This window comes from Salmo salar, chromosome ssa16, assembly GCF_905237065.1.
Source record: "Salmo salar chromosome ssa16, Ssal_v3.1, whole genome shotgun sequence".
NCBI lineage: Eukaryota > Metazoa > Chordata > Actinopteri > Salmoniformes > Salmonidae > Salmo > Salmo salar.
Window position 1 is genome coordinate 46,953,227 of NC_059457.1, and position 27,333 is coordinate 46,980,559.

At 49.8% G+C, this 27,333-nt stretch overlaps 1 protein-coding gene across 2 annotated transcripts in view; it reads left to right on the top strand.

The window, feature by feature from the left end:
• The window catches only part of LOC106574038 (FYVE and coiled-coil domain-containing protein 1), a 74,901-nt gene that overhangs the window by 35,763 nt on the left and 11,805 nt on the right, over positions 1-27,333 (top strand). For both annotated transcript variants that reach the window (XM_014149552.2, XM_014149551.2), the window contains exons 12-14: positions 19,518-19,667; positions 22,476-22,705; positions 25,728-25,881. In XM_014149552.2, the coding sequence (XP_014005027.1) occupies positions 19,518-19,667; positions 22,476-22,705; positions 25,728-25,881 (534 nt within the window). The remainder of the gene's footprint in view (positions 1-19,517; positions 19,668-22,475; positions 22,706-25,727; positions 25,882-27,333) is intronic.

Consider the following 27,333-nt stretch of genomic DNA (forward strand, 5'->3'; position numbering starts at 1 on the left):
GACAGCGAGAGGGGGATATTAAGGAGGAAGACAGCGAGAGGGGGATATCAAGGAGGAAGACAGCGAGAGGGGATATCAAGGAGGAAGACAGCGAGAGGGGGATATCAAGGAGGAAGACAGCGAGAGGGGGATATTAAGGAGGAAGACAGCGAGAGGGGGGATATCAAGGAAGAAGACAGCGAGAGGGGATGGATATTAAGGAGGAAGACAACGAGAGGGGATATCAAGGAGGAAGACAGCGAGAGGGGGATATCAAGGAGGAAGACAGCGAGAGGGGGGATATCAAGGAGGATGACAGCGAGAGGGGGATATCAAGGAGGAAGACAGCGAGAGGGGGATATCAAGGAGGAAGACAGCGAGAGGGGGATATCAAGGAGGAAGACAGCGAGAGGGGATATTAAGGAGGAAGACAGCGAGAGGGGGATATCAAGGAGGAAGACAGCGAGAGGGGGATATCAAGGAGGAAGACAGCGAGAGGGGGATATCAAGGAGGAAGACAGCGAGAGGGGGATATCAAGGAGGAAGACAGCGAGAGGGGGATGATATTAAGGAGGAAGACAGCGAGAGGGGATATCAAGGAGGAAGACAGCGAGAGGGGGATATCAAGGAGGAAGACAGCGAGAGGGGGGATATTAAGGAGGAAGACAGTCGAGAGAGGGATATCAAGGAGGAAGACAGCGAGAGGGGGATATCAAGGAGGAAGACAGCGAGAGGGGATATCAAGGAGGAAGACAGCCGAGAGGGGGATATCAAGGAGGAAGACAGCGAGAGGGGATATCAAGGAGGAAGACAGCGAGAGGGGGATATCAAGGAGGAAGACAGCGAGAGGGGGATATCAAGGAGGAAGACAGCGAGAGGGGATATCAAGGAGGAAGACAGCGAGAAGGGGATATCAAGGAGGAAGACAGCGAGAGGGGGATATCAAGGAGGAAGACAGCTAGAGGGGGATATCAAGGAGGAAGACAGCGAGAGGGGGATATCAAGGAGGAAGACAGCGAGAGGGGGATATCAAGGAGGAAGACAGCGAGAGGGGATATTAAGGAGGAAGACAGCGAGAGGGGATATCAAGGAGGAAGACAGCGAGAGGGGGATATCAAGGAGGAAGACAGCGAGAGGGGGATATCAAGGAGGAAGACAGCGAGAGGGGATATCAAGGAGGAAGACAGCGAGAGGGGGATATTAAGGAGGAAGACAAGCGAGAGGGGGATGGATATCAAGGAGGAAGACAGCGAGAGGGGGATATTAAGGAGGAACACAGCCAGAGGGGGATGGATATCAAGGATGAAGACAGCGAGAGGGGATATTAAGGAGGAAGACAGCGAGAGGGGATATCAAGGAGGAAGACAGCGAGAGGGGGATATCAAGGAGGAAGACAGCGAGAGGGGAATATCAAGGAGGAAGACAGCGAGGGGGGATATTAAGGAGGAAGACAGCGAGAGGGGATATCAAGGAGGAAGACAGCGAGAGGGGGATATCAAGGAGGATGACAGCGAGAGGGGGGATATCAAGGAGGAAGACAGCGAGAGGGGATATCAAGGAGGAAGACAGCGAGAGGGGGATATCAAGGAGGAAGACAGCGAGAGGGGGATATTAAGGAGGAAGACAGCGAGAGGGGGATATCAAGGAGGAAGACAGCGAGAGGGGGATATCAAGGAGGAAGACAGCGAGAGGGGGATATCAAGGAGGAAGACAGCGAGAGGGGGATATCAAGGAGGAAGACAGCGAGAGGGGTGATATTAAGGAGGAAGACAGCGAGAGGGGGATATCAAGGAGGAAGACAGCGAGAGGGGATATCAAGGAGGAAGACAGCGAGAGGGGGGATATTAAGGAGGAAGACAGCGAGAGGGGGATTTCAAGGAGGAAGACAGCGAGAGGGGATATCAAGGAGGAAGACAGCGAGAGGGGATATCAAGTAGGAAGACAGCGAGAGGGGGATATGAAGGAGGAAGACAGCGAGAGGGGATATCAAGGAGGAAGACAGCGAGAGGGGGATATCAAGGAGGAAGACAGTGAGAGGGGGATATCAAGGAGGAAGACAGCGAGAGGGGGATATCAAGGAGGAAGACAGCGAGAGGGGATATCAAGGAGGAAGACAGCGAGAGGGGATATTAAGGAGGAAGACAGCGAGAGGGGGATATCAAGGAGGAAGACAGCGAGAGGGGGATATCAAGGAGGAAGACAGCGAGAGGGGATATCAAGGAGGAAGACAGCGAGAGGGGGATATTAAGGAGGAAGACAGCCAGAGGGGGATGGATATCAAGGAGGAAGACAGCGAGAGGGGGATATTAAGGAGGAAGACAGCCAGAGGGGGATGGATATTAAGGAGGAAGACAGCGAGAGGGGATATTAAGGAGGAAGACAGCGAGAGGGGGATATCAAGGAGGAAGACAGCGAGAGGGGATATCAAGGAGGAAGACAGCGAGAGGGGAATATCAAGGAGGAAGACAGCGAGAGGGGGGATATTAAGGAGGAAGACAGCGAGAGGGGGATATCAAGGAGGAAGACAGCGAGAGGGGGGATATCAAGGAGGAAGACAAGCGAGAGGGCGATATCAAGGAGGAAGACAGCGAGAGGGCGATATCAAGGAGGAAGACAGCGAGAGGGGATATCAAGGAGGAAGACAGCCAGAGGGGGATATCAAGGAGGAAGACAGCCAGAGGGGATATCAAGGAGGAAGACAGCGAGAGGGGATATCAAGGAGGAAGACAGCCGAGAGGGGGATATTAAGGAGGAAGACAGCGAGAGGGGGATATCAAGGAGGAAGACAGCGAGAGGGGATATCAAGGAGGAAGACAGCGAGAGGGGGATATCAAGGAGGAAGACAGCGAGAGGGGGATATCAAGGAGGAAGACAGCGAGAGGGGGATAATAAGGAGGAAGACAGCCAGAGGGGGATGGATATCAAGGAGGAAGACAGCGAGAGGGGATATTAAGGAGGAAGACAGCCAGAGGGGGATGGATATCAAGGATGAAGACAGCGAGAGGGGGATATTAAGGAGGAAGACAGCGAGAGGGGGATATCAAGGAGGAAGACAGCGAGAGGGGGATATCAAGGAGGAAGACCGCAGAGGGGAATATCAAGGAGGAAGACAGCGAGAGGGGGGATATTAAGGAGGAAGACAGCGAGAGGGGGATATCAAGGAGGAAGACAGCGAGAGGGGGATATCAAGGAGGAAGACAGCGAGAGGGGGATATCAAGGAGGAAGACAGCGAGAGGGGGTTATCAAGGAGGAAGACAGCGAGAGGGGGATATCAAGGAGGAAGACAGCCAGAGGGGGATATCAAGGAGGAAGACAGCCAGAGGGGGATATTAAGGAGGAAGACAGCCAGAGGGGGGATGGATATCAAGGAGGAAGACAGCGAGAGGGGATATCAAGGAGGAAGACAGCCAGAGGGGGGATGGATATCAAGGAGGAAGACAGCGAGAGGGGGATATTAAGGAGGAAGACAGCGAGAGGGGATATCAAGGAGGAAGACAGCGAGGGGGGGATATCAAGGAGGAAGACGGCGAGAGGGGGATATCAAGGAGGAAGACAGCGAGAGGGGGATATTAAGGAGGAAGACAGCAGAGGGGGATATCAAGGAGGAAGACAGCGAGAGGGGGGATATTAAGGAGGAAGACAGCGAGAGGGGGGATATCAAGGAGGAAGACAGCGAGAGGGGGATATCAAGGAGGAAGACAGCGAGAGGGGGATATCAAGGAGGAAGACAGCGAGAGGGGGATATCAAGGAGGAAGACAGCGAGAGGGGGATATTAAGGAGGAAGACTGCCAGAGGGGGATGGATATCAAGGAGGAAGACAGCGAGAGGGGATGGATATTAAGGAGGAAGACAGCGAAGAGGGGGATATTAAGGAGGAAGACAGCGAGAGGGGGATATCAAGGAGGAAGACAGCGAGAGGGGGATATCAAGGAGGAAGACAGCGAGAGGGGATGGATATTAAGGAGGAAGACAGCGAGAGGGGGTGGATATTAAGGAGGAAGTCAGCGAGAGGGGGATATCAAGGAGGAAGACAGCTGAGAGGGGGGATATCAAGGAGGAAGACAGCGAGAGGGGGATATCAAGGAGGAAGACAGCGAGAGGGGGATATTAAGGAGGAAGACAGCCAGAGGGGATGGATATCAAGGAGGAAGACAGCGAGAGGGGATATTAAGGAGGAAGACAGCCAGAGGGGGATGGATATTAAGGAGGAAGACAGCGAGAGGGGATATTAAGGAGGAAGACAGCGAGAGGGGGATATCAAGGAGGAAGACAGCCGAGAGGGGAATATCAAGGAGGAAGACAGCGAGAGGGGATATCAAGGAGGAAGACAGCGAGAGGGGATATTAAGGAGGAAGACAGCGAGAGGGGGGATATCAAGGAGGAAGACAGCCAGAGGGGATATCAAGGAGGAAGACAGCAGAGGCGATATCAAGGAGGACAGCGGGGGATATCAGAGAAGACAGCGAGAGGGGATATCAAGGAGGAAGACAGCCAGAGGGGGATATCAAGGAGGAAGACAGCGAGAGGGGGATATCAAGGAGGAAGACAGCCAGAGGGGGGATATCAAGGAGGAAGACAGCGAGAGGGTGGATACAACGAGAGGGGAATCAGGAGAAGACAGCGAGAGGGGGATATCAAGGAGGAAGACAGCGAGAGGGGATATCAAGGAGGAAGACAGCGAAGAGGGGGATATCAAGGAGGAAGACAGCCGAGAGGGGGATATCAAGGAGGAAGACAGCGAGAGGGGGATAATAAGGAGGAAGACAGCCAGAGGGGGATGGATATCAAGGAGGAAGACAGCGAGAGGGGGATATTAAGGAGGAAGACAGCCAGAGGGGGATGGATATCAAGGATGAAGACAGCGAGAGGGGGATATTAAGGAGGAAGACAGCGAGAGGGGGATATCAAGGAGGAAGACAGCGAGAGGGGGATATCAAGGAGGAAGACGGCCGAGAGGGGGATATCAAGGAGGAAGACAGCGAGAGGGGGATATTAAGGAGGAAGACAGCGAGAGGGGGATATCAAGGAGGAAGACAGCGAGAGGGGATATTAAGGAGGAAGACAGCGAGAGGGGGATATCAAGGAGGAAGACAGCGAGAGGGGGGATATCAAGGAGGAAGACAGCGAGAGGGGGGATATCAAGGAGGAAGACAGCCAGAGAGGGGATATCAAGGAGGAAGACAGCGAGAGGGGGATATTAAGGAGGAAGACTGCCAGAGGGGGATGGATATCAAGGAGGAAGACAGCGAGAGGGGGATGGATATTAAGGAGGAAGACAGCAGAGGGGGGATATTAAGGAGGAAGACAGCGAGAGGGGGGTGGATATCAAGGAGGAAGACAGCGAGAGGGGATATCAAGGAGGAAGACACGAGAGGGATGGATATTAAGGAGGAAGACAGCGAGAGGGGATGATGAAGACAGCGAGGAGGGAAGGAGAAGACGCGAGAGGGATATCTAAGGAGGAAGACAGCGAGAGGGGTGGATATCAAGTAGGAAGACAGCGAGAGGGGGATATCAAGGAGGAAAGACAGCGAGAGGGGGATATCAAGGAGGAAGACAGCGAGAGGGGGATATTAAGGAGGAAGACAGCCAGAGGGGGATATCAAGGAGGAAGACGGCAGAGAGGGGATATCAAGGAGGAAGACGGCTGAGAGGGGATATCAAGGAGGAAGACAGCGAGAGGGGGATATCAAGGAGGAAGACAGCGAGAGGGGGATATTAAGGAGGAAGACAGCCAGAGGGGGATGGATATCAAGGAGAAAGACAGCGAGAGGGGGATATTAAGGAGGAAGACAGCCAGAGGGGGGATGGATATCAAGGAGGAAGACAGCCAGAGGGGGGATGGATATCAAGGAGGAAGACAGCGAGAGGGGGGATATCAAGGAGGAAGACAGCGAGAGGGGATATCAAGGAGGAAGACAGCGAGAGGGGGATGGATATTAAGGAGGAAGACAGCAGAAGGGGATATCAAGGAGGAAGACGGCAAGAGGGGGATATTAATGAGGAAGACAGCCAGAGGGGGATATCAAGGAGGAAGACAGCGAGAGGGGGATATCAAGGAGGAAGACAGCGAGAGGGGGATATCAAGGAGGAAGACAGCGAGAGGGGATATTAAGGAGAAGACAGCGCAGAGGGGATATCAAGGAGGAAGACAGCGAGAGGGGGATATCGAGGAGGAAGACAGCGAGAGGGGGATATTAAGGAGGAAGACAGCCAGAGGGGGGATATCAAGGAGGAAGACAGCGAGAGGGGATTATTCAGGAGGAAGACAGCGAGAGGGGATATCAAGGAGGAAGACAGCGAGAGGGGGATATCAAGGAGGAAGACAGCGAGAGAGGGATTTTAAGGAGGAAGACAGCGAGAGGGGATATCAAGGAGGAAGACAGCGAGAGGGGGATATCAAGGAGGAAGACAGCAGAGGGGGGATATCAAGTAGGAAGACAGCGAGAGGGGATATCAAGGAGGAAGACAGCGAGAGGGGGATATCAAGGAGGAAGACAGCGAGAGGGGGATATCAAGGAGGAAGACAGCGAGAGGGGGATATCAAGGAGGAAGACAGCGAGAGGGGATATCAAGGAGGAAGACAGCGAGAGGGGGGATATCAAGGAGGAAGACAGCGAGAGGGGGATATTAAGGAGGAAGACAGCGAGAGGGGGATATCAAGGAGGAAGACAGCGAAGAGGGGATATCAAGGAGGAAGACAGCGAGAGGGGGATATCAAGGAGGAAGACAGCAGAGGGGGATATTAAGGAGGAAGACAGCGAAATGGGGATGGATATTAAGGAGGAAGACAGCAGAGGGGGATGGATATCAAGGAGGAAGACAGCGAGAGGGGGATATTAAGGAGGAAGACAGCCAGAGGGGGATGGATATTAAGGAGGAAGACAGCCAGAGGGGGATATTAAGGAGGAAGACAGCGAGAGGGGATATCAAGGAGGAAGACAGCGAGAGGGGGATATCAAGGAGGAAGACAGCAGAGGGGGATATCAAGGAGGAAGACAGCGAGAGGGGGATATTAAGGAGGAAGACAGCGAGAGGGGGATATCAAGGAGGAAGACAGCGAGAGGGGGATATCAAGGAGGAAGACAGCGAGAGGGGGGATATCAAGGAGGAAGACAGCGAGAGGGGGATATCAAGGAGGAAGACAGCGAGAGGGGATATCAAGGAGGAAGACAGCGAGAGGGGATATCAAGGAGGAAGACAGCGAGAGGGGGATATTAAGGAGGAAGACAGCCAGAGGGGATGGATATCAAGGAGGAAGACAGCAGAGGGGGATGGATATTAAGGAGGAAGACAGCGAGAGGGGATATTAAGGAGGAAGACAGCGAGAGGGGGATATCAAGGAGGAAGACAGCGAGAGGGGGATATCAAGGAGGAAGACAGCAGAGGGGATATTGAGGAGAAGACAGCGAGAGGGGGATGGATATTAAGGAGGAAGACAGCGAGAGGGGGATATTAAGGAGGAAGACAGCGAGAGGGGGGATGGATATTAAGGAGGAAGACAGCGAGAGGGGATGGATATTAAGGAGGAAGACAGCGAGAGGGGGATATCAAGGAGGAAGACAGCGAGAGGGGATATCAAGGAGGAAGACAGCGAGAGGGGGATATTAAGGAGGAAGACAGCGAAATGGGGATGGATATTAAGGAGGAAGACAGCGAGAGGGGGATATCAAGGAGGAAGACAGCGAGAGGGGATATCAAGGAGGAAGATGGCGAGAGGGGGGATATTAAGGAGGAAGACGGCGAGAGGGGGATATCAAGGAGGAAGACAGCGAGAGGGGGATATCAAGGAGGAAGACAGCGAGAGGGGGATATTAAGGAGGAAGACAGCCAGAGGGGATGGATATCAAGGAGAAAGACAGCGAGAGGGGGATATTAAGGAGGAAGACAGCCAGAGGGGATGGATATCAAGGAGGAAGACAGCGAGAGGGGGATATTAAGGAGGAAGACAGCGAGAGGGGGATATCAAGGAGGAAGACAGCGAGAGGGGGATATCAAGGAGGAAGACAGCGAGAGGGGAATATCAAGGAGGAAGACAGCGAGAGGGGGGATATTAAGGAGGAAGACAGCAGAGGGGGATATCAAGGAGGAAGACGGCGAGAGGGGAATATCAAGGAGGAAGACAGCGAGAGGGGGATATTAAGGAGCAAGACAGCGAGAGGGGATATCAAGGAGGAAGACAGCAGAGGGGGGATATCAAGGAGGAAGACAGCGAGAGGGGGATATCAAGGAGGAAGACAGCGAGAGGGGGATATCAAGGAGGAAGACAGCGAGAGGGGATGGATATTAAGGAGGAAGACAGCGAGAAGGGGATATCAAGGAGGAAGACGGCAAGAGGGGGATATTAAGGAGGAAGACAGCGAGAGGGGGATATCAAGGAGGAAGACAGCGAGAGGGGGATATCAAGGAGGAAGACAGCGAGAGGGGGATATCAAGGAGGAAGACAGCGAGAGGGGGATATTAAGGAGGAAGACAGCGAGAGGGGGATATCAAGGAGGAAGACAGCGAGAGGGGGATATCAAGGAGGAAGACAGCGAGAGGGGGATATCAAGGAGGAAGACAGCGAGAGGGGGATATCAAGGAGGAAGACAGCGAGAGGGGGGATGAATTAAGGAGGAAGACAGCGAGAGGGGGATATCAAGGAGGAAGACAGCGAGAGGGGGATATCAAGGAGGAAGACAGCGAGAGGGGGATATTAAGGAGGAAGACAGCGAGAGAGGGATTTCAAGGAGGAAGACAGCGAGAGGGGGATATCAATGAGGAAGACAGCGAGAGGGGATATCAAGTAGGAAGACAGCGAGAGGGGGATATTAAGGAGGAAGACAGCGAGAGGGGATATCAAGGAGGAAGACAAGCGAGAGGGGATATCAAGGAGGAAGACAGCAGAGGGGGATATCAAGGAGGAAGACAAGCGAGAGGGGGATATCAAGGAGGAAGACAGCGAGAGGGGATATCAGAGGAGGAAGACAGCAGAGGGGGATATCAAGGAGGAAGACAGCGAGAGGGGGATATCAAGGAGGAAGACAGCCGAGAGGGGGATATCAAGGAGGAAGACAGCGAGAGGGGATATCAAGGAGGAAGACAGCCGAGAGGGGGATATTAAGGAGGAAGACAGCCAGAGGGGGATGGATATCAAGGAGGAAGACAGCGCAGAGGGGATATTAAGGAGGAAGACAGCGAGAGGGGATATCAAGGAGGAAGACAGCTAGAGGGGGATATCAAGGAGGAAGACAGCCAGAGGGGATATTAAGGAGGAAGACAGCCAGAGGGGGATGGATATTAAGGAGGAAGACAGCGAGAGGGGGATATCAAGGAGGAAGACAGCGAGAGGGGGATATCAAGGAGGAAGACAGCGAGAGGGGGATATCAAGGAGGAAGACAGCGAGAGGGGGATATCAAGGAGGAAGACAGCGAGAGGGGATATCAAGGAGGAAGACAGCGAGAGGGGATATTAAGGAGGAAGACAGCGAGAGGGGGATATCAAGGAGGAAGACAGCGAGAGGGGATATCAAGGAGGAAGACAGCGAGAGGGGGATATCAAGGAGGAAGACAGCGAGAGGGGGATATCAAGGAGGAAGACAGCGAGAGGGGGATATTAAGGAGGAAGACAGCCAGAGGGGGATGGATATCAAGGAGGAAGACAGCGAGAGGGGGATGGATATCAAGGAGGAAGACAGCGAGAGGGGGATATTAAGGAGGAAGACAGCGAGAGGGGGATATCAAGGAGGAAGACAGCGAGAGGGGATATCAAGGAGGAAGACAGCGAGAGGGGATATTAAGGAGGAAGACAGCGAGAGGGGGGATGGATATCAAGGAGGAAGACAGCGAGAGGGGGATATTAAGGAGGAAGACAGCCAGAGGGGGATGGATACTAACGAGGAAGACAGCGAGAGGGGATGGATATTAAGGAGGAAGACAGCGAGAGGGGGATATCAAGGAGGAAGACAGCGAGAGGGGGATATCAAGGAGGAAGACAGCGAGAGGGGGATATTAAGGAGGAAGACAGCGAAATGGGGATGGATATTAAGGAGGAAGACAGCGAGAGGGGGATATCAAGGAGGAAGACAGCGAGAGGGGGATATCAAGGAGGAAGATGGCGAGAGGGGGATATTAAGGAGGAAGACGCGAGAGGGGGATATCAAGGAGGAAGACAGCGAGAGGGGATATCAAGGAGGAAGACAGCGAGAGGGGATATTAAGGAGGAAGACAGCCAGAGGGGGATGGATATCAAGGAGGAAGACAGCGAGAGGGGGATATTAAGGAGGAAGACAGCCAGAGGGGGGATGGATATCAAGGAGGAAGACAGCGAGAGGGGGATATCAAGGAGGAAGACAGCGAGAGGGGGGATATCAAGGAGGAAGACAGCGAGAGGGGATATCAAGGAGGAAGACAGCGAGAGGGGGATATCAAGGAGGAAGACAGCGAGAGGGGATATCAAGGAGGAAGACAGCGAGAGGGGGATATCAAGGAGGAAGACAGCGAGAGGGGGATATTAAGGAGGAAGACAGCGAGAGGGGATATCAAGGAGGAAGACAGCGAGAGGGGGATATCAAGGAGGAAGACAGCGAGAGGGGGATATCAAGGAGGAAGACAGCGAGAGGGGGATATCAAGGAGGAAGACAGCGAGAGGGGGATGGATATTAAGGAGGAAGACAGCGAGAAGGGGATATCAAGGAGGAAGACGGCAAGAGGGGGATATTAAGGAGGAAGACAGCGAGAGGGGGATATCAAGGAGGAAGACAGCGAGAGGGGATATCAAGGAGGAAGACAGCGAGAGGGGGATATCAAGGAGGAAGACAGCGAGAGGGGGATATTAAGGAGGAAGACAGCGAGAGGGGGATATCAAGGAGGAAGACAGCGAGAGGGGGATATCAAGGAGGAAGACAGCGAGAGGGGATATCAAGGAGGAAGACAGCCGAGAGGGGGATATCAAGGAGGAAGACAGCGAGAGGGGGATGATATTAAGGAGGAAGACAGCGAGAGGGGGGATATCAAGGAGGAAGACAGCGAGAGGGGGATATCAAGGAGGAAGACAGCGAGAGGGGGATATTAAGGAGGAAGACAGCGAGAGAGGGATATCAAGGAGGAAGACAGCGAGAGGGGGATATCAATGAGGAAGACAGCGAGAGGGGGATATCAAGTAGGAAGACAGCGAGAGGGGGATATTAAGAAGGAAGACAGCGAGAGGGGATATCAAGGAGGAAGACAGCGAGAGGGGGATATCAAGGAGGAAGACAGCGCAGAGGGGGATATCGAGAGGAAGACAGCGAGAGGGGATATTAAGGAGGAAGACAGCGAGAGGGGATATCAAGGAGGAAGACAGCGAGAGGGGGATATCGAGGAGGAAGACAGACAGAGGGGGATATCAAGGAGGAAGACAGCGAGAGGGGGGATATCAAGGAGGAAGACAGCGAGAGGGGATATTAAGGAGGAAGACAGCCAGAGGGGGATGGATATCAAGGAGGAAGACAGCGAGAGGGGGATATTAAGGAGGAAGACAGCCAGAGGGGGATGGATATTAAGGAGGAAGACAGCGAGAGGGGGATATTAAGGAGGAAGACAGCGAGAGGGGGATATCAAGGAGGAAGACAGCGAGAGGGGGATATCAAGGAGGAAGACGCAGCAGAGGGGAATATCAAGGAGGAAGACAGCGAGAGGGGGATATTAAGGAGGAAGACAGCGAGAGGGGGATATCAAGGAGGAAGACAGCGAGAGGGGGATATCAAGGAGGAAGACAGCGAGAGGGCGATATCAAGGAGGAAGACAGCGAGAGGGCGATATCAAGGAGGAAGACAGCGAGAGGGGATATCAAGGAGGAAGACAGCCAGAGGGGGATATCAAGGAGGAAGACAGCGAGAGGGGGATATTAAGGAGGAAGACAGCGAGAGGGGGATATCAAGGAGGAAGACAGCGAGAGGGGGATATTAAGGAGGAAGACAGCGAGAGGGGGATATCAAGGAGGAAGACAGCGAGAGGGGGATATCAAGGAGGAAGACAGCGAGAGGGGATATCAAGGAGGAAGACAGCGAGAGGGGGATATCAAGGAGGAAGACAGCGAGAGGGGGATATTAAGGAGGAAGACAGCCAGAGGGGGATGGATATCAAGGAGGAAGACAGCGAGAGGGGGATATTAAGGAGGAAGACAGCCAGAGGGGGATGGATATCAAGGATGAAGACAGCGAGAGGGGATATTAAGGAGGAAGACAGCGAGAGGGGATATCAAGGAGGAAGACAGCGAGAGGGGATATCAAGGAGGAAGACAGCGAGAGGGGAATATCAAGGAGGAAGACAGCGAGAGGGGGATATCAAGGAGGAAGACAGCGAGAGGGGGATATCAAGGAGGAAGACAGCGAGAGGGGATGGATATTAAGGAGGAAGACAGCGAGAGGGGGATATTAAGGAGGAAGACAGCGAGAGGGGGACGGATATTAAGGAGGAAGACAGCGAGAGGGGGATATTAAGGAGGAAGACAGCGAGAGGGGGATGGATATTAAGGAGGAAGACAGCGAGAGGGGGATATCAAGGAGGAAGACAGCGAGAGGGGGATATCAAGGAGGAAGACAGCGAGAGGGGGATATCAAGGAGGAAGACAGCGAGAGGGGGATATCAAGGAGGAAGACCGCGAGAGGGGGGTGGATATTAAGGAGGAAGACAGCGAGAAGGGGATATCAAGGAGGAAGACGGCAAGAGGGGGATATTAAGGAGGAAGACAGCGAGAGGGGGATATCAAGGAGGAAGACAGCGAGAGGGGATGGATATTAAGGAGGAAGACAGCGAGAGGGGGATATCAAGGAGGAAGACAGCGAGAGGGGGATATTAAGGAGGAAGACAGCGAGAGGGGGATATCAAGGAGGAAGACAGCGAGAGGGGGATATCAAGGAGGAAGACAGCGAGAGGGGGATATCAAGGAGGAAGACAGCGAGAGGGGGATATTAAGGAGGAAGACAGCGAGAGGGGATATCAAGGAGGAAGACAGCGAGAGGGGATGGATATTAAGGAGGAAGACAGCGAGAGGGGATATCAAGGAGGAAGACAGCGAGAGGGGATATCAAGGAGGAAGACAGCGAGAGGGGGATATCAAGGAGGATGACAGCGAGAGGGGATATCAAGGAGGAAGACAGCGAGAGGGGGATATCAAGGAGGAAGACAGCGAGAGGGGATATCAAGGAGGAAGACAGCGAGAGGGGATATCAAGGAGGAAGACAGCGAGAGGGGGATATCAAGGAGGAAGACAGCGAGAGGGGGATATCAATGAAGGAAGACAGCGAGAGGGGGATATCAAGGAGGAAGACAGCGAGAGGGGATATTAAGGAGGAAGACAGCGAGAGGGGGATTTCGAGAGGAAGACAGCGAGAGGGGATATCAAGGAGGAAGACAGCGAGAGGGGGATATCAAGGAGGAAGACAGCGAGAGGGGGGATATCAAGGAGGAAGACAGCGAGAGGGGGATATCAAGGAGGAAGACAGCGAGAGGGGGATATTAAGGAGGAAGACAGCGAGAGGGGGGATATCAAGGAGGAAGACAGCGAGAGGGGATATTGAGGAGGAAGACAGCCAGAGGGGGATATCAAGAGGGAAGACAGCGAGAGGGGGATATCAAGGAGGAAGACAGCGAGAGGGGGGATATCAAGGAGGAAGACAGCGAGAGGGGGATATCATGGAGGAAGACAGCGAGAGGGGGATATTAAGGAGGAAGACAGCCAGAGGGGGATGGATATCAAGGAGAAAGACAGCGAGAGGGCGATATTAAGGAGGAAGACAGCCAGAGGGGTGGATATCAAGGAGGAAGACAGCGAGAGGGGGTATATTAAGGAGGAAGACAGCGAGAGGGGGGATATCAAGGAGGAAGACAGCGAGAGGGGGGATATTAAGGAGGAAGACAGCCAGAGGGGGATGGATATCAAGGAGGAAGACAGCGAGAGGGGGATATTAAGGAGGAAGACAGCCAGAGGGGGATGGATATTAAGGAGGAAGACAGCGAGAGGGGGATATTAAGGAGGAAGACAGCGAGAGGGGGATATCAAGGAGGAAGACAGCGAGAGGGGGATATCAAGGAGGAAGACCGCGAGAGGGGAATATCAAGGAGGAAGACAGCGAGAGGGGGATATTAAGGAGGAAGACAGCGAGAGGGGGATATCAAGGAGGAAGACAGCGAGAGGGGGATATCAAGGAGGAAGACAGCGAGAGGGCGATATCAAGGAGGAAGACAGCGAGAGGGCGATATCAAGGAGGAAGACAGCGAGAGGGGATATCAAGGAGGAAGACAGCCAGAGGGGGATATCAAGGAGGAAGACAGCGAGAGGGGGATATTAAGGAGGAAGACAGCGAGAGGGGGATATCAAGGAGGAAGACAGCGAGAGGGGGATATTAAGGAGGAAGACAGCGAGAGGGGGATATCAAGGAGGAAGACAGCGAGAGGGGGATATCAAGGAGGAAGACAGCGAGAGGGGGATATCAAGGAGGAAGACAGCGAGAGGGGATATCAAGGAGGAAGACAGCGAGAGGGGGATATTAAGGAGGAAGACAGCCAGAGGGGGATGGATATCAAGGAGGAAGACAGCGAGAGGGGGATATTAAGGAGGAAGACAGCCAGAGGGGGATGGATATCAAGGATGAAGACAGCGAGAGGGGGATATTAAGGAGGAAGACAGCGAGAGGGGGATATCAAGGAGGAAGACAGCGAGAGGGGATATCAAGGAGGAAGACCGCGAGAGGGGAATATCAAGGAGGAAGACAGCGAGAGGGGGATATTAAGGAGGAAGACAGCGAGAGGGGGATATCAAGGAGGAAGACAGCGAGAGGGGGATGGATATTAAGGAGGAAGACAGCGAGAGGGGGATATTAAGGAGGAAGACAGCGAGAGGGGGGACCGATATTAAGGAGGAAGACAGCGAGAGGGGGATATTAAGGAGGAAGACAGCGAGAGGGGGATGGATATTAAGGAGGAAGACAGCGAGAGGGGATATCAAGGAGGAAGACAGCGAGAGGGGGATATCAAGGAGGAAGACAGCGAGAGGGGGATATCAAGGAGGAAGACAGCGAGAGGGGGATATCAAGGAGGAAGACCGCGAGAGGGGGGTGGATATTAAGGAGGAAGACAGCGAGAAGGGGATATCAAGGAGGAAGACGGCAAGAGGGGGATATTAAGGAGGAAGACGGCGAGAGGGGGATATCAAGGAGGAAGACAGCGAGAGGGGGATGGATATTAAGGAGGAAGACAGCGAGAGGGGGATATCAAGGAGGAAGACAGCGAGAGGGGGATATTAAGGAGGAAGACAGCGAGAGGGGGATATCAAGGAGGAAGACAGCGAGAGGGGGATATCAAGGAGGAAGACAGCGAGAGGGGGATATCAAGGAGGAAGACAGCGAGAGGGGGATATTAAGGAGGAAGACAGCGAGAGGGGGATATCAAGGAAGAAGACAGCCGAGAGGGGGATGGATATTAAGGAGGAAGACAGCGAGAGGGGGATATCAAGGAGGAAGACAGCGAGAGGGGGATATCAAGGAGGAAGACAGCGAGAGGGGGATATCAAGGAGGATGACAGCGAGAGGGGGATATCAAGGAGGAAGACAGCGAGAGGGGATATCAAGGAGGAAGACAGCGAGAGGGGATATCAAGGAGGAAGACAGCGAGAGGGGATATTAAGGAGGAAGACAGCGAGAGGGGGATATCAAGGAGGAAGACAGCGAGAGGGGGATATCAAGGAGGAAGACAGCGAGAGGGGATATCAAGGAGGAAGACAGCGAGAGGGGGATGATATTAAGGAGGAAGACAGCGAGAGGGGGATATCAAGGAGGAAGACAGCGAGAGGGGGATATTAAGGAGGAAGACAGCGAGAGAGGGATTTCAAGGAGGAAGACAGCGAGAGGGGATATCAAGGAGGAAGACAGCGAGAGGGGGATATCAAGGAGGAAGACAGCGAGAGGGGGATATTAAGGAGGAAGACAGCGAGAGGGGGATATCAAGGAGGAAGACAGCGAGAGGGGATATCAAGGAGGAAGACAGCGAGAGGGGGATATTAAGGAGGAAGACAGCGAGAGGGGATATCAAGGAGGAAGACAGCGAGAGGGGGATATTAAGGAGGAAGACAGCGAGAGGGGGATATCAAGGAGGAAGACAGCGAGAGGGGGATATCAAGGAGGAAGACAGCGAGAGGGGGATATCAAGGAGGAAGACAGCGAGAGGGGGATATCATGGAGGAAGACAGCGAGAGGGGGATATTAAGGAGGAAGACAGCCAGAGGGGGATGGATATCAAGGAGAAAGACAGCGAGAGGGCGATATTAAGGAGGAAGACAGCCAGAGGGGGATGGATATCAAGGAGGAAGACAGCGAGAGGGGTATATTAAGGAGGAAGACAGCGAGAGGGGGATATCAAGGAGGAAGACAGCGAGAGGGGGATATCAAGGAGGAAGACAGCGAGAGGGGGATATCAAGGAGGAAGACAGCCAGAGGGGGATATTAAGGAGGAAGACAGCGAGAGGGGATATCAAGGAGGAAGACAGCGAGAGGGGGATATCAAGGAGGAAGACAGCCAGAGGGGGATATCAAGGAGGAAGACAACGAGAGGGGGATATCAAGGAGGAAGACAGCGAGAGGGGGATATCAAGGAGGAAGACAGCGAGAGGGGGATATCAAGGAGGAAGACAGCGAGAGGGGGACCGGATATTATGGAGGAAGACAGCGAGAAGGGGATATCAAGGAGGAAGACAGCGAGAGGGGGATGGATATTAAGGAGGAAGATAGCGAGAGGGGGATATTAAGGAGGAATACAGCGAGAGGGGATATCAAGGAGGAAGACAGCGAGAGGGGATATCAAGGAGGAAGACAGCGAGAGGGGATGGATATTAAGGAGGAAGACAGCGAGAGGGGATATTAAGGAGGAAGACAGCGAGAGGGGATGGATATTAAGGAGGAAGACAGCGAGAGGGGGATATTAAGGAGGAAGACAGCGAGAGGGGATGGATATTAAGGAGGAAGACAGCGAGAGGGGGATATCAAGGAGGAAGACAGCGAGAGGGGGATATCAAGGAGGAAGACAGCGAGAGGGGGATATCAAGGAGGAAGACAGCGAGAGGGGGATATCAAGGAGGAAGACAGCGAGAGGGGGGTGGATATTAAGGAGGAAGACAGCGAGAAGGGGATATCAAGGAGGAAGACGGCAAGAGGGGGATATTAAGGAGGAAGACGGCGAGAGGGGATATCAAGGAGGAAGACAGCGAGAGGGGGATGGATATTAAGGAGGAAGACAGCGAGAGGGGATATCAAGGAGGAAGACAGCAAGAGGGGATATTAAGGAGGAAGACAGCGAGAGGGGATATCAAGGAGGAAGACAGCGAGAGGGGATATCAAGGAGGAAGACAGTGAGAGGGGGATATCAAGGAGGAAGACAGCGAGAGGGGGATATCAAGGAGGAAGACAGCGAGAGGGGGATATCAAGGAGGAAGACAGCGAGAGGGGGATATCAAGGAGGAAGACAGCGAGAGGGGGATGATATTAAGGAGGAAGACAGCGAGAGGGGGATATCAAGGAGGAAGACAGCGAGAGGGGGATATCAAGGAGGAAGACAGCGAGAGGGGGATATTAAGGAGGAAGACAGCGAGAGAGGGATTTCAAGGAGGAAGACAGCGAGAGGGGGATATCAAGGAGGAAGACAGCGAGAGGGGGATATCAAGTAGGAAGACAGCGAGAGGGGGATATTAAGGAGGAAGACAGCGAGAGGGGGATATCAAGGAGGAAGACAGCGAGAGGGGGATATCAAGGAGGAAGACAGCGAGAGGGGGATATCAAGGAGGAAGACAGCGAGAGGGGGATGATATTAAGGAGGAAGACAGCGAGAATGGGATATCAAGGAGGAAGACGGCGAGAGGGGGATATTAAGGAGGAAGACGGCGAGAGGGGGATATCAAGGAGGAAGACGGCGAGAGGGGGATATTAAGGAGGAAGACGGCGAGAGGGGGATATTAAGGAGGAAGACAGCCAGAGGGGGATATCAAGGAGGAAGACAGCCAGAGGGGGATATTAAGAGGGAGAGGAAAGCACAGAAAGTGACAGCTCTCGTCTGCTTAGGAATTTTCCGTTTTTTTGGCAGTCATTGCTCTCTCTCACTCTTTCTCTCTTTTTCTGTGTCTGGGTGTGTCTCTCTCTCTCTCTCTCTGTGTATGTATGTGTGTGTGTGTGTGTGTATGTGTGTCTCTGTGTGTGTGTCTCTCTCTCTGTGTGTGTGTGTGTGTGTGTGTGTGTGTGTGTGTGTGTGTGTGTGTGTGTGTGTGTGTGTGTGTGTGTGTGTGTGTGTGTGTGTGTGTGTGTGTGTGTGTGTCTTCCATTTGCATAGCTCTCATCCCCTGTAGGGGATTAAACACAATGCCAGCTCCCCTGGGGTGTCCTTAATTCGCTACAATCCCTTTTGTTTATCTTAATTTACTCCTACATTTTTTTCATATTCCAACTGCTTATTGGCAGAGAGACGTACAGTACATCAGAACAGGGGGTCGTTGGAAGTGCATGTAAAATTAGATTAGGACAATATAACCAGAATAGCATGAATAATGATTTTGTTGACTTTATTGAGTTTATTTTTACAGGGACAGTACACATTAATCGACGTTTCAGTAAAAGTGACGGTTTTAGCTCGTTTTCAACCGCAGTCCTTGGGGATGTTAGAGGGAGAGTCCATGAGCAGGTGGACACTACGTTTAGTCCTCAAATACCCACAAATCACACAAATGTATGATTCACTGATTACAAAGAAACCATGCCTGAACAAACCTAACTGAGCAAACAATATCCTGATGATCAGAGGGGAACAACCAGACTGATGTAACTGTGTTCTTTTTAACAGCAGGTCCTGCGCTCTAAAGGCATCCGCATGCTTCCCAGCCGGAAGAGTTTGCAAATATTATGACAACATTTTGTGACGTTTTTGTTAGTTTTGGATTTACGTACGTTTTTGTTTCGGTTGTTCGGGCACACCATTTTTTTTCTTGAGGCAAGCCGAAGTTGGTAGCCAAAGTCTACGCCCCTTCATCGGTGATTGGTAAACAATAGGGATTCTTCAGTAAAGTCTTTGTTGTCATTCAATGAGAGACGACTTGTTTTCATGCACATTTAGTCATTGAGAAATACTGTTCCAAACATCTTAGTTAGATGTAAAATCACGAGACTAAGATCTTCTCGTCCAAAACGTCAAAGTTAATGACAGATTTCTTAAATTATCTTAGATTAATTCTGAATATTGTGAGGAAGTGAATGCTGGCTACGGCGTCTCAAAATAGACAAACAGTACTATTGCCACTTTTTCATCTTTTTCAAGTGAATGTGTTTTCAGGGTGTATGTGAGCACACTTGTTCGGTTCAACTAGCCGACTTCGGCTAGCCGCCAGCGGAACTGAAGCATGCTGGCGCCTTATCCCCCCACCTGTGTGTGTCTTTGGGTGTCTGTCTGTGTGTGTGTTTGTGATCTTTTGGGTCCTTTCTACTTCGATGCTGGATCCGAACATTAAAAATGTATTCACAGTGCGTGTGTGTGCTCCTGCAGGGATAAGGATGTTCTGTGGCAGAAATCGGACGCTCTGGAGTTTGAGCAGAAGCTGTGGGCAGAGGAGCGCTTGTTGCAGGACAAGGAGACCACCCACTGCCTGGGCTGCCAGGCCCATTTCACATGGTGGCTACGCCGACATAACTGCAGGTGGGCACAGAGAGGGCGCTGTCTCACTAGATGGCCTTGTTATGTCTTGTTACAGGAACAATGGACAACGTGTTAAGCACTATTAGCAACACAACCAGATAGCAGAGGAAGAGTAGGTATTGATTTGACTGAGATTTCAACTTGTGTTTTCACACACAATACACTGCCAGTCTTGGCCGAGATTTGGAGTAGTGATCAGCGCATGTGTAGTGGAAAAAGGAACTAAAATCAAATGTTATTTGTCACATGCGCCGAATACAAAAGGTGTAGACCTTACAGTGAAATGCTTATTTACAAGCCCTTAACCAACAATTCAGTTTTAAGAAAATTCCCAAAAAAGGGAAGAGATAAGAATAACAAATAATTGAAGAGCAGCAGTAAATAACAATAGCGGGGCTATATACAGGGGGTACAGGTACAGAGTCAATGTGGAGGCTATATACAGGGGGTACGGGTACAGAGTCAATGTGGAGGCTATATACAGGGGGTACCGGTACAGAGTCAATGTGGAGGCTATATACAGGGTGTTACGGTACAGAGTCGATGTGGAGACTATATACAGGGGGTACCGGTACAGAGTCAATGTGGAGACTATATACAGGTGGTACAGGTACAGAGTCACTGTGGAGGCTATATACAGGTGGTACAGGTACAGAGTCACTGTGGAGGCTATATACAGTGAGGGAAAAAAGTATTTGATCCCCTGCTGATTTTGTACGTTTGCCCACTGACAAAGAAATTACCAGTCTATAATTTTAATGGTGGGTTTATTTGAACAGTGAGAGAAAGAATAACAACAAAAAAATCCAGAAAAACGCATGTCAAAAATGTTATAAATTGATTTGCATTTTAATGAGTGAAATAAGTATTTGACCCCTCTGCAAAACATGACTTAGTACTTGGTGGCAAAACCCTTGTTGGCAATCACAGAGGTCAGACGTTTCTTGTAGTTGGAAGCCAGGTTTGCACACATCTCAGGAGGGATTTTGTCCCACTTCTCTTTGCAGATCTTTTCCATGTCATTAAGGTTTCGAGGCTGACATTTGGCAACTCGAACCTTCAGCTCCCTCCACAGACTTTCTATGGGATTAAGGTCTGGAGACTGTCTAGGCCACTCCAGGACCTTAATGTGCTTCTTCTTGAGCCACTCCTTTGTTGCCTTGGCCATGTGTTTTGGGTCATTGTCATGCTGGAATACCCATCCACGACCCATTTTCAATGCCCTGGCTGAGGGAAGGAGGTTCTCACCCAAGATTTGACGGTACATGGCCCCGTCCATCGTCCCTTTGATGCGGTGAAGTTGTCCTGTCCCCTTAGCAGAAAAACACCCCCAAAGCATAATGTTTCCACCTCCATGTTTGACGGTGGGGATGATGTTCTTGGGGTCATAGGCAGCATTCCTCCTCCTCCAAACACGGCGAGTTGAGTTGATGCCAAAGTGCTCCATTTTGGTCTCATCTGACCACAACACTTTCACCCAGTTGTCCTCTGAATCATTCAGATGTTCATAGGCAAACTTCAGACGGGCATGTATATGTGCTTTCTTGAGCAGGGGGACCTTGAGGGCGCTGCAGGATTTCAGTCCTTCACGGCGTAGTGTGTTACCAATTGTTTTCTTGGTGACTATGGTCCCAGCTGCCTTGAGATCATTGACAAGATCCTCCCGTGTAGTTCTGGGCTGATTCCTCACCGTTCTCATGATCATTGCAACTCCACGAGGTGAGATCTTGCATGGAGCCCCAGGACAAGGGAGATTAACAGTTCTTTTGTGTTTCTTCCATTTGCGAATAATCACACCAATTGTTGCCACCTTCTCACCAAGCTGCTTGGCGATGGTCTTGAAGCCCATTCCAGCCTTGTGAAGGTCTACAATCTTGTACCTGACATCCTTGGAGAGTTCTTTGGTCTTGGCCATAGTGGAGAGTTTGGAATCTGATTGATTGATTGCTTCTGTGGACAGGTGACTTTTATACAGGTAACAAGCTGAGATTAGGAGCACTCCCTTTAAGAGTGTGCTCCTAATCTCAGCTCGTTACCTGTATAAAAGACACCTGGGAGCCAGAAATCTTTCTGATTGAGAGGGGGTCAAATACTTATTTCCCTCATTAAAATGCAAATCAATTTATAACATTTTTGACATGCGTTTTTCTGGATTTTTTTAGTTGTTATTCTGTCTCTCACTGTTCAAATAAACCTACCATTAAAATGATAGACTGATCATTTCTTTGTCAGTGGGCAAACGTACAAAATCAGCAGGGGATAAAATACTTTTTTTCCCCTCACTGTACAGGGAGTACCGATACAGAGTCAATGTGGAGGCTATATACAGGTGGTACAGGTACAGAGTCACTGTGGAGGCTATATACAGGGTGTTACGGTACAGAAGCAAGGTGGAGACTATATACAGGTTGTTACGGTACAGAGTCAATGTGGAGACTATATACAGGTGGTACAGGTACAGAGTCAATGTGGAGACTATATACAGGGTGTTACGGTACAGAGTCAATGTGCAGGTGCACCGGTGTCGAGGTAACTGAGGTACTGGCAGAGGAAGCTGTAATGGTAGTGCTTTTATTGCTTTTAGAGCTGACTGGACATGTCAGAGAGAGTCAGTGACTTAGTTTTTTTTGTATCGTGGCTTCCACAGACTTCGGTCTGACTGGTAATTTGAATGTAACTCTTGAATTGATGTTGAGTGAAAAGGTGATACAATAGTTTCCAGAAATTGAGAAAATCTGAGAGGTTTCAGGTTTTGGGTGAATGTTCCACAGTGATATGATACTGTGGTACGCTCTCTTCTTGTTTCAGGCTGTGTGGACGCGCCTTCTGCTACTACTGTAGTAACAACTTTGTGATGACCAAGCACAGTGGGAAGAAGGAGCGTTGCTGCAGGGAGTGTTACTCCCAGCACAGCGCCGTGGTGGAGAGGTTCACCGAGGGTGAGCTGAGCCCCTCCGATACCCAGCCACCTCCCCCCAGTTTTGGGCCTCACTCACCCCCCGAACCAGCCCCCTACAAACCCACTCCCAGGGTTAAAGGTGAGATGTACACACATATGCAAACACATAAATATCATACCCCCAAGACATGCTAATCTCTCACCATTACAATAACAGGGGAGGTTAGCATTTTTGGGGGTATGATATTTATGCCTCTGTAACTCATCATTATTCATGATTCATTCAGGACTATCCATAATCATGGTAGCATCCACATTAATGTAGAAGTGTTCAGAAACATATTCTATTCTTATTTACAATAAAAGTGACTCCAAAATGACACAATACATTATTTACCATTCATTTCTATTGGGCACAAAATAATCTGAAACACAACCAAAACAAACAGCAAATGCAGAGAGCTTGTAGAGTCACAAGCTTGATGAGGTCATTGTGTGCTAGGAATATGGGACTAAAGACTAAACTTTTGACAACTTTAATACACATATAAGTGAATTTGTCCCAATACTCTTGGTCCCCTAAAATGGGGGGGGACTATGTACAAAAAGTGATGTGGGGTCACCCCTCAGAGTCTGGTTCCTCTCTAGGTTTCTTCTTAGGTTCCTGCCTTTCTAGGGAGTTTTTCCTACCCACTGTGCTTCTACATCTGCATTGCTTGCTGTTTGGGGTTTTAGGCTGGGTTTCTGTATAGCACTTTGTGACATCTGATATAAAAAGGACTTTATAAATGTGATTGATTCTAGGGGTTTACCTTGTTCTGAGCAAAAAGGGAAACACTTTTAATTCTAATTTCTTAATCTCCATTCTGCTTTACTGCTTTCATTTGAAAATGACAAAACTCGCAGCGGAGATTGCGTTGCCAGTCATTGTTTTGTCACAACATGGTACTGGGAAGTCAAAAATGTACGACTACTAGAGAAATGACATTTCAAGAAATCTTTATAGTCCCTAAAGAGCAGTTATTTTGTGGAAAGTTACAAAGCGTAACAACAAATCCCAATGACATACATCATCATCATCATCATCACAGTTCTGAAATCTGGCAGACAAGATCGGCAAGTGTGAAAGTTAGCCGGAACGGTCCGGGACCGGCAAAATAAATAGTGGGGGTACGCCGTACCGGTAAAACATGAGCCTATCACAATAATTGAAACATAGATTCCAAGAAAACTGTAGGCTATTACACTATCTATCATTACCACATGTCAGTCGCATGAGAAATTAGTGAATAGACTTGACAATCACCGAATGTCATTCATAAAACTTTAATATTAGAGTGGAATAGCCTAATAGTTGGAATAGTAATTGAAGTCTGCACACTGACTGTAGGCCTCACATGTAGCTTATTATAATGTTAACTCCTGTAGAATAAAATGATAGACCAAATGGGCCCTGGGCCCAGATTCACAAAACACTTTTTATAAAAAAATAAATAAGAAGAAATCAAGTTTAGAAGATAGTTCATAAGTGCAAATCCTCAACAATATTTTAAGATTTCATGATGTTCTTGCAAACTTTTCAAATATCTTCCTATGAACTTCTTACCTATCTTCTTAAGATCATTGTCGCTAGGCAACCGATTTAGCTATCTAGCTAGCAATGGCAATCATGTTAGCATATTTCCTACTGAGATTACGGTTCTAAAACCTAATCAATGTTAAAAGAATCAATACTGAAACTTTTAAATAAAGTTTGTAAGTGAATTAAACATGTTCAATTGCCTTGATGCTTATTCTCTCACTGCCCTGAGTTTAAGAGAAGGGTTTAGCTCTCTTGGAATTAAAAACATTTCCAAGAACAAATCCAACTTTATTTGTAATGCTTAAGGAGAAGCATTACAAATAACGCAAAAACATTTCCAATAACCGTTTTGAGAAAGAGAAACTTTGCTTAACTTTCTTCATAAGTCTTCATTAAAGGAAAAAAATGGCAGTTAAGAAATGTATTCTTAAGACGATTTTGTGAATCTGGGGACTGTTGTGTCGGCTAAATATGCAATTTCGACATAAAAGCTGACAGTATTTCATTTTTATCCACATAAAATATGCATCCAAGACCAATTGAAATACTATCAGAAAGATTTTGGATCATTTTCACAGCTTTTAATTTCCTTAAAACCAGTCAAACTTTTGAAATTCCCCTGGTCCCTAAATGGCCTCTTTCCGTGAGAGAAGCAGAAATGAAAGATAAAACTTTACTGATGTCAACTAGATTGTTGATGATGCATTGATCATTCTATAAATGTATGACATTATTCTGGTGATCAAGGCTTTATTTAATATTCTGGACAAGCATCAAGTAATGACAGAAGACAAGCTGCATGTATCTAATTATAGACTAACAAGTTGACTGAGAAATAGTCTACCAAATGTCAGAAATTATAAGCAGAAAAATATCTAAATGAGGCTTAAAAGCATATTTTTTTCCTGCACCGCCTATCGTTCCACCGTCCCTGAGTAACGGGTGCAGGTAGCCTACATGTTGCCTGGCTACCCAAACTCCTTGCTACGGCCAAACGCTATGCCACACCCACGGACGTTAGTTTCTTCTCCGCAATGAGTCTGGATCTGAGTACCTCCCCAACGATTTCTAGAACGCAAACACATTCTAACTGTTCTGATTGGTGCCAGAAACTGATGGGTTGGGCCAGAGCCAGAACTTTGATACTCTAGTTGATTAGAGATGATCCAATCTCTGATGACTTTGTTTTGTACAACACCCCACATTTTGAAGTCGCCACAAAAAGTATCTAGCGAACTAAAGGATCTAGTGAACATAATGCAGCAGAATAATTCAGTTTGAGTCGTCAGGCAAGCTTACATGAGCCTTTTGAAGTAATTGTTTGACAATCAGATAAAAACATCATGACTGAGAAAAGCCTTGGTGATCACAATCTGTTGTACATGAACACACAATGTGATCATAACAATGGCTTTTCTCTGTGTAAAAGGTGTATGACTGTCTGGTATAGAATAGGCATAGGTTTGACTTCCTGTTATGTCTTATGTATCTCTTATGAAGGCTTTATGAATGTATACATAAGAGGCTACAGTAAGTGTTACAGGTACATGACTGGTTTGACGTCCTGTGTCCTGTGCAGTGTCGGACCCCAGCGCCAAGTCTGATGATGTAGCCTATGACATCATCACACAGGAGGAAGTGAACGGGACCTACGATAGCGACTCACTGTCCCAAACAACAGGGGGCTCACTGGAGGGCGAACAGGACGCACGGCCACTGGGGGCGCTAGACATGTGAGTACAACCAGACGTGGACAGATACCTAGCCAAATAAAACACGCACACGTACGTACACACATGCACGTACGTTCATACGCGTGCGTAAACACACACATGGATACGCCCGTGTGCACACACACACACAAATGTGTATGTACACACACACACACACACACACACACACACACACACACACACACACACACACACACACACACACACACACACAGCACATGGATACCTGTACCTGTAACACTTACTGTAGCCTCTTATGTATACATTCATAAAGCCTTCATAAGAGATACATAAGACATAACAGGAAGTCAAACCTATGCCTATAACATGCCCATAACAGGAAGTCAAACCTGAGCCAAGCCTAGCTGTACAGTCCAAGTGTCCAGTCATGACAAACTCTCTCTCAAACAGTCATGACAAAGCCATGACAAATTCTCTCAAATCTCTGAAAGACAAAAAGTTCAGTGTGACCTTCACACATTCTGCTGCCTTCCATTTATGAACACCCGCTGCTGAAATGATTGTAAATGGAAGGCATGAGAAACCCAGGAGTAAACAATGGGAGAGAAAATGACTGTGAGTTTATGCATCCAGAGGTGTGATTTAAGACATCCAGATTTATAAGTGTGATTTCTTATATCATCATCTCCCATTATCTAATCTCAGATAATGCTTCGGCTTGATTTGACCCTTGTCTGTGAGGGGTGTCGTTATCAAAAAAACACACCATGAACAAAGTGAGCGATGTCACCCAAGATCATTCCAAAAAATGTATTTGTAACTCATCAATAAGTCACTCCCTTCACTTTCATCAGTCATCTGAGAAACCTTCGAAATATAGAGCTTTATTTGTCATACTTTCACTTTGTATCCTTCTGGTGATATAGTCGATCCCCCTACGGACCCAAGCCTAACTGTACTGGGCCAGGTTACACAGGAACCAAGCTCTAGCTGTATTGGCCCAGATTACACTAGAGCCAAGCTGAGCCAAGCCTAGCTGTACTGGGCCAGGTTACACTGGAGCCAAGCTGAGCCAAGCCTAGCTGTACTGGGCCAGGTTACACTGGAGCCAAGCTGAGCCAAGCTCTAGCTGTACTGGGCCAGGTTATACAGGAGCCAAGCTTAGCCAAGCCTAGCTGTACTGGGCCAGGTTACACTGGAGCCAAGCTGAGCCAAGCTCTAGCTGTACTGGGCCAGGCTATACAGGAGCCAAGCTTAGCCAAGCCTAGCTGTACTGGGCCAGGTTACACAGGAACCAAGCTCTAGCTGTATTGGCCCAGATTACACTGGAGCCAAGCTGAGCCAAGCCTAGCTGTACTGGGCCAGGTTACACTGGAGCCAAGCTGAGCCAAGCCTAGCTGTACTGGGCCAGGTTACACTGGAGCCAAGCTGAGCCAAGCTCTAGCTGTACTGGGCCAGGTTACACTGGAGCCAAGCTCTAGCTGTACTGGG